This window comes from Taurulus bubalis (assembly GCF_910589615.1).
Source record: "Taurulus bubalis genome assembly, chromosome: 3".
Classification (NCBI taxonomy): domain Eukaryota; kingdom Metazoa; phylum Chordata; class Actinopteri; order Perciformes; family Cottidae; genus Taurulus; species Taurulus bubalis.
In genome coordinates, this window is record NC_136591.1 from 27,899,830 (window position 1) to 27,914,125 (window position 14,296).

The following is a 14,296-nucleotide window of genomic DNA, read 5'->3' on the forward strand; positions in this document are numbered from 1 at the left end:
ATATTTTTTTATTTTTTTATTAAAGACATTAGAAATACACATGCAGATGAATCAAAGTAACATGACCAATGTGGGATGGTAAATACTTAGAAAACATAATATTAATAATATAATGTAATTAGAAAATGTGCATTGTGATGAATTGGAGAATCCTCCTCCCACACCCACGGGGGCACTGTGGTGCATTCCCTCACCAGTCACACTTGCACATATCCTACTGGGTGCAGGTCTAACAGAACAGGCAGCGCAGTCACTGAGGACCAGACAGACGAGAACAACTAGACCACTCCAGCTTCACCCAGCCGCCTGTCAACATGAACCCCGAGCCTGTTGTCGTCGTCTCTGCCGCACGGACACCGATAGGTACGACTTCCACCCCGCTGAGCCTAGACACGTTCACTTCAAACAGTTTGCTGACTTACCGCTCTGCTGTTGCTACATTGTGGCTCTTTGTCGCGCCGGTCGCGTGAACTGTATTGACTATGAATGTAGTCATTAGGTTTCTTTGTCTGTACTTACACGTGAGCTGCTTCTAAAGATGTATGAAGTGGGGTCTTGTTTAATTTGGCAAAGTGGTTGCTGTCGTTCAATTACGTGGGTCGGGTCTTGCAGAGCTCTGATTGGTTCGCCCATGTGCGCGGAGTGGCCGGTGGCCGGTGATTGGCTGGCTGTTCATAGTGCCACGGAGCACGAGCGTCCCACCATTGGTTCCCAACAACACGCCCAGTGTAGCAGAGCCAGTTGGGCATGTTTCCTTGCTAAGATGTATCAGAACCATAAAACCAACATCGATATCATCCACCACTGGGTGTTGTGATCACTTCAAAACAATGCGCTCCCTTAAAGCCACTGGGTGATCCACTGGGTGTTCCACTGAGCTGTCGATCTGATAAGAGCCAGAGATGCCCTGCTTGACACTATTTACCTTTAGCCAACATACCATGATCATTAATTAATACTAAGTATAGTGTAGTGCTGAAATGATGTCAATTAATAAATTAGTTTGTAGGGAAAAATAGAGCATTCAATATTTAATAAAGTATTATTAACCGAGCATTAGGAAAGTGGAGAAATAGATACACTACTACTGCATTTCCTTCTCCTTGGTGGCAAGTCACATGACCAAGATGTTCCCAGTATGTTGCTTTTTCTCTGACTCCTCCCACCTCCTCACATCATGACATCTGATAAGGTGAAGAGGGTAATAAAAGAAAATGAATCAGGAGAAACATCCCTTTCCCCAACAGCCAGATAAAGTAATATAGTGAGCTGTCTGATTGCTGTCACAGGCACTAGCAAAATAACTTGTGTTGGATTACATTTCAGCTCCAGCAGATGTACTTAGAAGTTTCCTCTCCATGAAAATGTTTGATTAGTGGTGTCCCAGTGGGTTTTTGCTCATGCTATTGTATCTTTCACTCCATTTTTACACAGGGTCCTTGAACGGTGCTCTGTCCACAGTACCTCTGCCTGAGCTTTGTTCGGTGGTGATCAAGGACGTTCTGAAGCGTGCTGGGGTGAAGCCAGAGGAGGTCTCTGAGGTTATTATGGGACATGTCTTAACAGCAGGTGAAAGCTCAAAGTGTGAATAAAAGTGTGGCAGAGGTCCCATATTCTATTTGCCCGATTCCAACGTATTTTTTCCCTTTCTGTCCTTTAAGGGCAGGGCCAGAACCCGGCGCGGCAGGCCAGTGTCGGGGCCGGTATCCCCTACCCTGTCCCGGCTTGGAGCTGCCAGATGGTGTGTGGCTCTGGGCTGAAGGCCGTGTGTCTAGGAGCTCAGTCCATCCTGACGGGAGAGTCCAATGTGGTGGTGGCGGGCGGCATGGAGAGTATGAGCCGGGTAGGTTGTGACACAAGGAGCGTCGGAGAGGAATAGGCAATTACAATCAGATCCCATGGATAATGGAGCGTGTAGGAATCTTCTTTAAAATACTATTATAAATAAATCTATTCATTTATAATATAGTATCTGATTATATAAGTAATACACTTATTTTCTTTACTTGCTCTAGGTTTGCAGAAAACAGGATATTTCTGAAATTAAGAGATACAATCTTTTCAGTATCGGTACCAAACTCAGTGTTTACAAGTTAATATAGTATTGTCATTGATACTTAAAAATTATACCAACTCATAGATGTAATTATTGAGGAGAATTTGTGGCATTCGCCAATTTGATCATACTTGTAATAAGGAACGAACAACATTCTCTTTGGTCCAGGTGTGTTGTATGAGTCATTGATTGCCTCACAAATAAGGGCAGTAAGAGCCTTAATAAGAGTATAAATATTATACCGACATTGAATAAAATCAAATATTGAATAAAGACAAACCTAATGCAAAATTACACATATACAGTATAATATTCTATTGGACATTGTAGCATCACATTTTTTGTCAGAACACTCTAAATACGACTGACAATAGGACTGCCTCTCCTAAACTTGATATATTTGTATGCTTCAAACAGCAGGACTTGAAGCTCTGCATTTTTTAATTCTTCTTTTTACTCTTGACATTTTTGTGAATGAAACTTGCCCACGGGTAGCCTTATATGGGCATTGATTTCTACTAATGATTCTAGTTGAAAAGGAGGGATAAAAACATGTTTGTGAATACAACTTGGAATACTTGCACCAATAGAATGTAGGATAATAAACTAAAATGTTTTCCAGCATGCAAGGGAAGACTTATATTTCCTCGATGATGAGACGTCTTCACTGTTTGTTCCACCTCAGGCTCCTCACACGCTGCCAATGAGAACTGGAGTGAGGATGGGCGACGTCTCCCTGCAGGACTGCATTGTGGCCGACGGCCTGACGGACGCCTTCCACGGCTACCACATGGGCATCACAGGTGTGCATGGCGGGGAGAACACGCGCAACACCTGATTCTCACACATCTTGAGGAGTATTTAGAGGCATGGTAAATCTTCTGACAATATTTTTTTTTAACAGCCGAGAATGTGGCGAAGCAGTGGAAAGTCAGTCGGGAGGAGCAGGACCAGTTTGCTGTCCAGTCCCAGAACAAAACGGAGGCAGCACAGAAAGCCGGACACTTCGATCAGGAGATTGTCCCAGTCATGTTGTCATCCAGAAAAGGTGCGCTGTCACTGAGTTTGTGTTATTGAGAAATTGTCTCGTTTGTCTGTAACAATAGTGTGTCCTCTTCAGGTCCCGTGGAGGTGAAGGTGGATGAGTTTCCTCGCCACGGCAGCGACATGGACAGTATGTCCAAACTCAGACCCTGCTTCATTAAAGACGGCAGCGGCACCGTCACCCCCGGCAACTCCTCAGGTTCGACAGTTGGTGCTCTGTTATCTATTTTGACTTGTTGAGACGACGTCACCGAATCTAATCTCATTAACCAAACACGTCTGCCACTGCTGTATCTTTTTTTTTTTAGGTATTAATGATGGAGCAGCAGCAACTGTCCTCATGAGCCAATCGGAGGCTGTGAGACGGGGCCTCAAACCCATGGCCAGAATTGTAACTTGGGCTCAAGCTGGCCTTGACCCGTCCATCATGGGAACTGGGCCAATACCCGCCATCAGGAAGGCCGTGAGAAATCAGAGTCCTCAAAATGTAACAATTGAGAAAATGTATCTTCTCTATTATTCCGTCATTCGTGTCCTTCTCTGATAGGTCGAAAAGGCCGGCTGGCAGCTGGACCAAGTGGACTTATTTGAGCTCAATGAAGCGTTTTCTGCCCAGTCTATTGTTGTGGCTAAGGAGCTTGGCCTGAATTTAGACAAGGTAACGCTCATTTTGAGATTTTAAAATGTCACTCCAGAATCGACCAGCATTGAATCACTTCTGCTGTCTGTCCTCAGGTGAACGTGAGTGGTGGGGCCATCTCTCTGGGCCATCCCCTCGGCATGTCCGGCTGCAGAGTGCTGGTGACCTTGTTGCATGCACTCCAGAGGACCGGAGGCCATAAGGGCGTGGCTGCTCTCTGCATTGGAGGAGGGATGGGCATCGCCATGTGCGTGGAGAGAGTCTGAGATGAAAAAACCCAATGCTGCTTCTTGGATTGCACTCGATCACATCTTCAATGTATAAGGGGAACTGAACTCATTGTTTACACTGCGGGACACAATATAAAATGGTTTACCTGGATTCTTCAATTACTGGGCATGAGGAACACGTAATAAGAGTTGTAATTGTTGGATCTTATTTAACAGTAGCTTGCTATTTTCACTGTGAACGTCAATTAAATGAACCCTTCCTCAGGTTATAGTTGTGTAGCATGCAAGTTAATACTAACAGTTTTAACATGTTCCAAGTACACACCATACTGTCTTTAGTAGTTGTTGACAAGCAGTCAATGAAGACTTGTGTTATTACCTTTCAAATGACCTGTTTTCAGTTGAAAGTGTAACAAATTGCTAATGAAAGGCTTTATAAGTGTCCATTTTGGACAGGCTTTACCTTCTCTGTAGATCATTTTATTTGATTAAATATCTGATAAATGTTTAAAATGCTGGGCTTTAAATTGTTTTAAAAACTGATTCTGAACAACATTGCACTCTTAAATGATGCATACAGCAGCTTTGAAACACATCTAAGTGCCAAATGTTTAAATATGCTAGCCTTCTCCAACCTAGTGCTTCCTGTACATGGCACATTTGTGGAATGTCCAGCGGTCTACATATCAATAAAGAATTATAAGCCAGTCATGACTTCTTTGAAACTCATTTATTAAGCTGGCACAATAACAGACACGAGTCATTCTGAATTAACAAATCAACGGCCATCTACAACCATTGGAGCTTTATTAAGTGTCCCAAAAAAAACAACTCAAGTCGTCTGGAAGCAAGGGAGTGGGAGAACAGTAAACAGGCAAAGTGCACGGCCTACACAAGAGCAACAGCCATGAAGTGCTCCTTATGTATAAATACAGGTGAACATATCAGGACCGATCACAGCTTTTTAACCATTCAGAGATCCAGATCGCACAGCATCCTGGTAACTACTACCGCCCTCCTTAGGCTCTGGGAACAGTTTGATGAGGTCGTCGATACGAAGGATGGTGATAGCAGCCTCAGTGGCAAACTTGAGGCTCTTTGTCTTAACCATGGTGGGCTCGTACACGCCAGCCTGACGGTTGTCTCTGGGCTTGCCGTTGACCAGGTCCAGACCAATCCTACAATACAAAAAGTAGTAGTCAAATACTGAACGTTCGACATAACATCAATTTAAAGCAATCAGCTGAGAAAGTAAAACTTGAACAAAAAGGAAATGACCAATGACTTTAATAAGATCATTTTGTTTGTCAAACGTATCTAAGCTCCTGCATATTGTTATTTTTCTCAGCATTGAGCAAAAGCAGATTTATGTTGGAGTTGTAATTAACAATTTATTTGTTGAAAAGTTGTTTGATAACATTCAAAAATAGAGAAACATTTACACTTCCAGAGCCCAAGGAGACCTCTTCAAATGTGGGGTTTTTTTCCCCCAACAAACTAAAGAAAATATATATATATATATTCCAGTTCCATGACTGGTGCAGGAAGGAAAGACTCACCACTTGAGATTCTTGCGTTCAGGATTAACCTGAGCCTCATTGTGGAAGGCCCGAAGCTTGGCCACCAGATCAGTGGAGTCCTGTGCTGCATTTACAGCCAGTGTCTTGGGGATGATGAGGAGAGACCGAGCAAACTCTGCAATAGCCAGCTGTTCTCGGGAACCCTGAAGAAACATAAATGTTAAGTAACATATCAGCATTGGGGATGAAACAGGGCAACAAACCCCACTATCTAATCATCACTATAAAAATGTTTATACAGACCCCAACCCCAGATACTAACTAGTTGCATGCAAGGTTTTCATAGAATATGGCTCACCATGCTGGTAGCATAATTCTCAAGATAGATTGAAAGGGCTGCCTCCACAGCGCCACCTCCTGGCACTACAGACTTTGACTCCAGCACCCTCTTGACCACACAGAGAGCGTCATGCAGCGAGCGCTCCATTTCGTCAGTCATGAAGTCATTGGCCCCACGCAAAATGATGGATGCTGATGTGCGTGCTTTGGTGCTAGGCGGATTCAAAGTTAGGAGGAAACAGAACCAGTACAGTTAAAATGTGTCAGACTTTACCTGCAGACAGAAATGAGGGACAGTCTACATATAATTATCATTGTCCAAGTTTATTACAATAACTCCTGCTGCCAGAACCTAGAGGTACAATTGAGTGCTAAAAATAATTCTGGTCCTACTCCTAAAAAGGAGTACTTTATAGTTAACATGAGGTATAAAAATATAGGTGCAATTCCTACTTTTTGATAAGAATGAGCTCATCGTCACAGATGCGTTCTTGGACAACCTCTTCTGCCTGGCCAAGCATAGTGGCCTCAAATGTCTCCTCTCCCTCCAGATTGGTCAGAGAAGGGCAGATGGTGGCTGAGAATTAACAAAAAAAACGTCACAATGATATGTAACAGTTCAAACCACTGCAAAGGGCTTGAACAAAACATTAAAACACATACACAGATGTTAAGACCAGTAACACAAAAGCAAATCAGCGCAAACTTCGGTGTGCTACCATCCTACCTCCTGTTGCCTTGGCAATGCGCTTGAGGTCCTTCTTGAGAACCCTTCTCACTGCCAAGGCTCCTACATCCACGAAGTACTTAAGACACATGTCATCAATGCCACCGGTGGTCAGGATAACCGTGGCGCCTGCTGCCAAAATCTTTTGGATCCTCTCCTTGGTGATATCAGATTCCCTGGAGCAACAAAACCCAATGTTAGATTCAGTTTCACTAGTTATATTTAGATACAATACTACACACACACTATAACATTTTTAAGCCCACAATACTAGTACAGCTCAATTAGAAACTGCTGCCTTATATTGGGGCTGCATATATTTTCACTGTAAACTATTGATTCACGATCACAGCAAATTGAAATGTGAATGTTCATAAGGATGCATTTGTGACAGTGCAAGGGGAAAACAGATAGTAAGCACCTTTGTCTGATCTGGTCAAGCTTCTCTGGGTCATTGATAAGGACTTGGACTCCCATCTTCATCTTGGTCTTCTGCAGGCTGAAGTCCAGGCAAGCAATCTTGGGGTTGACAATACGCTTTACCATGGCTTAGGAAAAAACAAAACAGTATGTTTAATAAGGGGAACTATCCAAAGAGTAATTACAACTCCCTATACCGTAAAACATAACAGTAATATATAATAGTAAAACACATTTTACTTTGGGATATTATTCTATCGTCTGGTTTGAAAAGTTGTGACCCAGTTTAGAAACTACTGAGTCTAGAATTCTTTCAAATCCAGTACAATCCCACGCGTATCACTGCTTACGCCATCAGATGAGACATAGCAGCACATTTAAATTAGTTTTATCAGCTATGGTAAAATGGCAATGCATGTGGCATCACCCAATGCTGTAAAGTAAATCCTCACATTTGAAATGTCAGCAACCAGCGTACTAACAACTAACCTTGTGATCCAACTGTGCAGTTCACTGCATAGCCATTGACCAAGAAGCTCTCTTTCTGGCTGCGGCCATGTGCTTTCAGCACATTGACAGAGTTGATGGGATATTTGGCCACCCCCTTGCTGTCCACAAACTTCACTGCGAGGGTAGCATCCACCACCATGTTAGCAAAGAAGTCTGAATCACTGAGGGGTTAGGGTTAAGGCAGATAGAGGCTTTCATCACAAAAACATTTACTCACTGCCTGCTTACTCCAGGAATACAAATCTAAACAATACAATGTATGCACTGTGCAGAAAAAAAGGATACATTCCAATGATTTTGGAGGACATGGAGGTCTTGGCTGCATTGATCAAGCAATCTCTGCCAAGGTCATCAGTTCCGATAGTGAGATTCTCATTAATGTAGCGAACTGCTTCCCTGGAAGATAAAAAGACAAGTTTGCATGTCAAAAAATGAGGGACAAATCTGAAGCCCCCAGCGATAATCAATGTTGATAAAAAAACAAACTGAAAAGTAGTTTCTCAGTGCATCTTACTTGCAAGCCAGACGATATCCACTGATGACTGATGTGGGGTGAATCTTCTGCTTCACCAGCTCATCTGCACTCTTGAGCAATTCTGCAGCAAGAATTACCTGAAAGAATGTCACAGTACAAATGTAAGTAAAAACCGACACTTGCTTTATAGTCAACTTGAGAATACTTTGTTACACAACCAATAGTTTCATATTGTGCCATCATTTCTTTAGGGGTGGCAGAAATGAGGCTGCTCAACCCGTTCAGACACTGAAGGACAGTTTCTCTCTCCCGTTAGCATAGCCATGCATCCGTAATAAAAGGCAGATGCATGGTACTATAACAGGATATTACAGCTCACTTTTTACAACAAACTGAAGTCAGTATTAAGTCTGCACGAAGAAATGTTTACCAACCACAGTTAATTCCCCCTGAGAGTGTATCAAGAGCTGTAACACTCTACCTCGAAGCTGTGACACCAAATCAGTGCAACCATTGACCCTACTCACCACAGATGTGGTCCCATCTCCGACCTCCTTGTCCTGCAGGTCAGCCAGTTCACACAAGACCTTAGCAGCTGGGTGCTCCACTTCCAGCAGCTTCAGGATGGTTGCTCCATCGTTGGTGATGGTCACATCCTGTCATACAATAACATATGGGAGATGAGCAACTTGGGCCACATTATTCGCCATCACGTAAAAAGACTGATGAAGTAATGGGCCTTTTAGCAGTGCTGTTCACATATCACAGCAGGGTCAACACAGGTGCAATTGATACAATGATTATGGTCCCAGTCTAGTTGTTGTGTCACAAGCAATCCAGTGAGCCAGCATGCATAATACCAGGGCCATAATTCATGTTACTGATTACATCTGTGTTTACCCTGCAATGGCATGCACATTCATATAAATATTGTTGAATGTGACACAGACCCCGATGTCGTCCACCAACATCTTGTCGAGGCCAACTGGTCCCAGCGAGCTCTTGACGATGTTGGCGATGGATGATGCGGCCATGACTGCAAAGACAAGAGGGGAGCTGCTACGAGCACTTCCTACTATTTTATTCTACATTTAAAGAGAGCGGGTGCACCCTTTAACACGTCTGACTGAACTTGTAATAATACTCCCATCATTGGCATATTCTGTCAGATTATTGAGTGGGGTTTACAGTTATTTCGGAGCCACACCTTCAGACCATGACAGTATTTTTCTACCCCATTAGCATAGCCGTCCATTCATAGGATGAGAATGGAAAGTACTGAAATGGGATTGTCACACAACTAGCGAGGTTCAAGTAAAGTGCACACAGTTTACAAAAAAGAGCAGGCGTTTATGTGCTTTGCGGAATTTTCACTAGAGACAGGGCTGAGGCTTAAAGTTGACATGAAAGTTAGCTCGCATTAGCATTAGCCACACGTGTGGTGTGCGCAGTAAATAAAATCACTTCTCCCATCGAGCATTCGTGAAGCACATAAAATACATGAAGCGGAGGTGCAACACCAAGTAAAAGGACACCACAACTCACCATTTTGAGTGCGAACAGACTCGCCAGTTGTTCTCTGGCCGAGCACATTTAACGGACCATCTAACATCGACATCTTGGAAAGACACACAACCACGAAGAAAGGAAGCGACGCGGTGCACTATGGGTAAACCGGCATTTAGCAGAAGGTTCGAGAAGACAATGTATTAAAAACAAGCTGGAATTTGTCTTTTAAGGGATTTTCATGATGTCAAGGGTGGCAACATTGCATTTGTAATAATGTTTCACGTTAACTAGTTCCCTTATCAATATAGAAAGAAAGCGTTGTCACATTTCTTGTAAACTACATTTCCCGGCATGCCTCCCATTTTCTTTTGGCGCTTGCTAGTTTATGGTGTCCTGCAAGTGCGGCCTCTGCTGTTCATTTTGGACACAACGTTCATGTTTCACAGTGCAACTGCTGTGGAAGTATTTAGAGGACGACAGTGTTGGTTTTGTTCAATATAAAGATGTTTCTCTTCCTTTCTTACCACATCTCCTTCTTCATTTTGTTTTTTGACATTTTATTTTTAGTTTACCTTTTGGAGGAATTGTGTGTTTTATTCCTCTCTTGATGAATTGTCTGAGCTATCGTCACTTTTTTGTTTCTCACATACCAGTATAAGAAGCCAGAAATTGTAGAACAGAAATGTTAAATGTATGTTTGAGGTCTTTATGATACTCAGTCATAGTTTGCCCATCAGAGAGCTGACAAAAAGCAAAAAATTAGATATTTAATTTCTTGTTATCTGATTTTCTCAAATTCCAATATTTACTTTGGGCTCAAAAACACATTATTGTTTAGGATATACTCCTTATCATGGAAGACATATCCAACTTTTTTTTTTGTGAAAAATAATTGTCTGGGCATAATTTCTTTACATCAAAATGGTACTCATCTCCTGTGGGGATGAGTCCGCCTACAGGTGGAAGACTGACCACCTGGTGCAGTCAAAACAACCTAGAGTCACAATGAGATAGGTGTCAATCACTTACTAATGTTCAATTGTTTTCTTTTTCTGAATTTACCACACACTCTTTAAAAAATAATAATTAAGTTGTCCTATTTATTTGAAAGCATCCCTGCATTTTGGGCTTTATCACTATTCAAGCCACAGACAAGTTGTAAAGTAAAGTATTTATTATAAGATGGTTTTATTCAGATTTAGGGGTGCAGACAACATTTCAATCAAATACTGTGAATATTTTTAGAAGTATATTTTCTATCTCACACTGCTTAAAACATGACATAAATTCCAAATCACAACATGTGAAAAGTTAAAAAGCACAAGATCATGGCCTAATGTTAATGTCAGGAACTATGCATCAAAAGCAAGTTAGGAATAAGTATATGTTGTTGTTTTTTCATTTTACATTTTCTCCTGTTTCACTGGTGGGGATTGTCTGTCTTCATTGACTCTCTTTTTTTTGCACTTTTCTGTCTTTTTTACATTTTATTTGTTTATTTTTATTTGGTTGTTTCAACTTCTGTGACGTCCCCGTCAACGCTGTGGAGTCCTTCCGCTTCCTGGGCTCCACCATAACCCAGGACCTCAAATGGGAGCCGAACATCAGCAAGAAGGCTTAGCCCCCACTTCCATCCCTCATATTCTAAGTACCTTTACAGATGTTAGTTCCTTGTCAGGTTATACAATTAATTGGACAAATCAGCTCTTTTACCTTTAAATCAATATTTAACACCAAGTTCCCTACCTTCTAATATCCCTATTGTTAAACATTTCAAATACCTTGGCATTGAAATCTTCAAATCTCTAAATACAACCATCTCAAAAAATGACTTGAACATATATAAACGTATTGAATCTGACCTTAACTGATGGACCCAGAGTTCAAAATCGTTACAGACTTGGTTTTCAATTGTGAAGATGGATATTGTACCGGAAGTTAATTTTTTTGCATCTATGTTACCCTTATCTCCACCACCTAGTTATTGGATTAAATTCCACTCCCTAATTTCCAAGTTCATGTGGGGCGGGAAACAACCACGAGTTAAGATGTCCACACCACAAAGGCATAAAACTAAAGGTGGTCTTGCAGTTCCAAACTTTAAATATTATTTTTGGTCTTTTGCTTTGAGACCACTCTCAATTTGGTTGAATCCAAAGGCATCGGTATCTTGGAAGCCAATTGAAGAAAACCTTGCCGCACCAAACAGGTTAGAGGACCTGGTTTATTCCAATATTCCACTTAAACAAGCTAAACTCTCACTTGGCCCAATTATATCGTTTGCACTATCAACATGAAAAAAAGACCAAAACAAATCTCAAATGGCATCACGATACCCCAATCTTTAATAACTGTCTATTACTTACCAGTGGTGCCCCATTTTCTTCATCAACATGGACAAGCAAAAGGATAAACAAACTAGCACATATCTTTAATGAGAATGGTTTAAGGTCATTTAATGATATACGTACTACATATGACATACCTGGCTCATCTTTTTTTCTTTATCTACAACTAAGATTTTCACTTAAAGCATACGGGGTACCATGGAATGACCCTTTAGGATCACATCACCTGCATTCTATTTTGAATATGCAAGGCCGAACCAAGGGTTTAGTATCCAAACTGTAATCATTATTCTCTGTATCTTCTTACAAAACCTTACATGTTGAACAGGTCTGGGCCTAAGACCTCGAACACATGACGGAGAATGTGCAGTTGGACTGGGATTATATTTGGAAAGGTATAACTGGAACCTCTAAATGACCTTTCTGCACTGGAATTATCACGGCATCAAAAACACATCTTACTAACTGGCCTGACAGCCACAAAAAAAATGCTATCAATGCGTTGGCGTCCACCTCATACCCTAACAAAACCCCAGTGGTTAGCTAGCTATCTTGATGTGGTGAACATGGAGCTCTCAATAGCTAGAGTACATGGTGCTAAAGAAAACACTATTTTATCCTGGTCTACGGCTTTAAGCAAAATTCAACAATGTATGTAAATATATAACAATATAATACATTCCCTTGTATAATATTTGTAGATGTGAGGGGGGAGGGTGTCGCTAATAGTGGGAGGGGGGGTAATTAAAACTGTGTGTATGTGTATGTACGGGTGTACATGTATGTGTAAACATATATATATATATATATATATATATATATATATATATATATATATGTGTGTGTGTATATATGTGTACATGTATATATGAGGATGTGTATATGCAGATATACACCTATGTATTATTATATTTTCTTTTATTTGTATGATTATGTGCATTTGTATCTTTATATACCTGTGTTGTGCACACCTTTTCTTTATATGTATATCTAGAAAATCAATAAAAAATGTGATCACAAAAAAAGCAAGAAGGCTCAGCAGAGGATGTTCTTCCTGAGGCAGCTGAAGAAGTCAATGAGACAATGAAGGTGCACTTCTACACTGCCATCGTTAAAGCCAACCTCTGCTCCTCCATTAGCGCCATATTTACCATATGTATCTATTATTGCACTATGTTTATTGTTCTATTGTTTTATTCTATGTTTATTGTTATGCACCTTACAGAGTCAAATTCCTCTTATGTTCAACATACTTGGCAATTAAACAATTCCGATTCTGATGTTGGTCTCAATTAGTCACATAGCATTATGTTGAAACCTCAAGGGAGTGTGATTATATTCTGCCTGACACATTCAATATAAAGTGATATCCTTGCTATGATAAAACAAAGACGTGCTCTCAAATAAGAGTAATTCATTATTGTATCTCTCACTGAGCATATTCTCCACAAAATGATTAACATTTAAATGCGGTCATATTTTTAAGTTGCTCTGCTTGTATTGAATGTCTCACAATTCTCTTTGAAAAAGCAATGAATACTTCTTACTGATCACCATAAACTGTGAATGAATATCAGCTACTTTCAGGAAGCTGAACTCTCTCCCCACCTTCCCACCCCCTCCTCTTTTAGACTTCTACGTCTGACTGCTGCTATAATACAGACTGATATGTTATATATGCTGTCTATATGTTCTTTTTTTAAAATACCTATTTGCACTTTATTATTATTATCTGTATTCACTATATGTTGGACAAGAGAGGAACGTATTTTCAAATCTTCTGTATGTTTGCACAAGTGGAAGAATTGACATTAAAGCTGACTTTGACTACTGCTCTGTACCGTATTTATAACTATTGAATGAAAAAAACACAAAAACACAGATGAGTTTAATCTGAATTTATTACCTCCAATACATTGTTTTGTTGAGCAATGACGACTAGGCAGTTAAAAAAAATACAGTACTTAACTTAAACATTAAACCATTATCAAGCATAGCTATCGCATACAAGAATAACTTTCCTAAAATGTACATCTTTACAAAGTGTTTACAAATAAAATGTAAAAAAAGACAGAAAAGTGCACAAAAAAGAGTCAATGAAGACAGACAATCCCCACCAGTGAAACAGGACAAAATGTACAATGAAAAAACAACATATACTTCATATTCCTAACTTGCTTTTGATGCATATTTCCTGATATTAAAATTAGGCCATGATCTTGTGCTTTTTAACTTTTCACATGTTGTGATTTGGAACTTATGTCATGATAAGCAGTGCGTGATAGAAAACCTACTTCTGAAAATATTCACAGTATTTGATTACAATTTTGTCTGCGCCTCTAAATCTCAATGAAACCATCTTTTAATAAATACTTTACAACTTGTCTGTGGCTTGAATAGTGATAAAGGCCAAAATAACAGGGATGCTTTCAAATAAATAGGACAACTTTAGTGTTTAAAAAAAAAAGAGTGTGTGGT

At 40.5% G+C, this 14,296-nt stretch overlaps 2 protein-coding genes across 2 annotated transcripts; one reads left to right on the forward strand and one right to left on the reverse strand.

Moving 5' to 3' along the window:
* Positions 1-263: 263 nt before the first annotated feature.
* acat2 (acetyl-CoA acetyltransferase 2) lies at positions 264-4,671 on the forward strand. Its single transcript, XM_079215037.1, has 9 exons — positions 264-363; positions 1,435-1,569; positions 1,662-1,843; positions 2,742-2,859; positions 2,961-3,104; positions 3,177-3,299; positions 3,409-3,563; positions 3,648-3,758; positions 3,836-4,671. Exons 1-9 carry the CDS (start codon positions 315-317, stop codon positions 4,004-4,006), a joined length of 1,188 nt encoding a protein of 395 aa, XP_079071163.1. The 5' UTR covers positions 264-314; the 3' UTR covers positions 4,007-4,671.
* A 20-nt stretch (positions 4,672-4,691) lies between these two features.
* tcp1 (t-complex 1) lies at positions 4,692-9,584 on the reverse strand. Its single transcript, XM_079215038.1, has 12 exons — positions 9,507-9,584; positions 8,912-8,997; positions 8,489-8,617; positions 8,001-8,098; positions 7,772-7,882; positions 7,466-7,647; positions 6,978-7,104; positions 6,557-6,732; positions 6,283-6,406; positions 5,849-6,041; positions 5,530-5,693; positions 4,692-5,148 (listed from the first exon to the last, which is right to left on the reverse strand). Exons 1-12 carry the CDS (start codon positions 9,577-9,579, stop codon positions 4,935-4,937), a joined length of 1,677 nt encoding a protein of 558 aa, XP_079071164.1. The 5' UTR covers positions 9,580-9,584; the 3' UTR covers positions 4,692-4,934.
* Between the last annotated feature and the right edge of the window lie 4,712 nt (positions 9,585-14,296).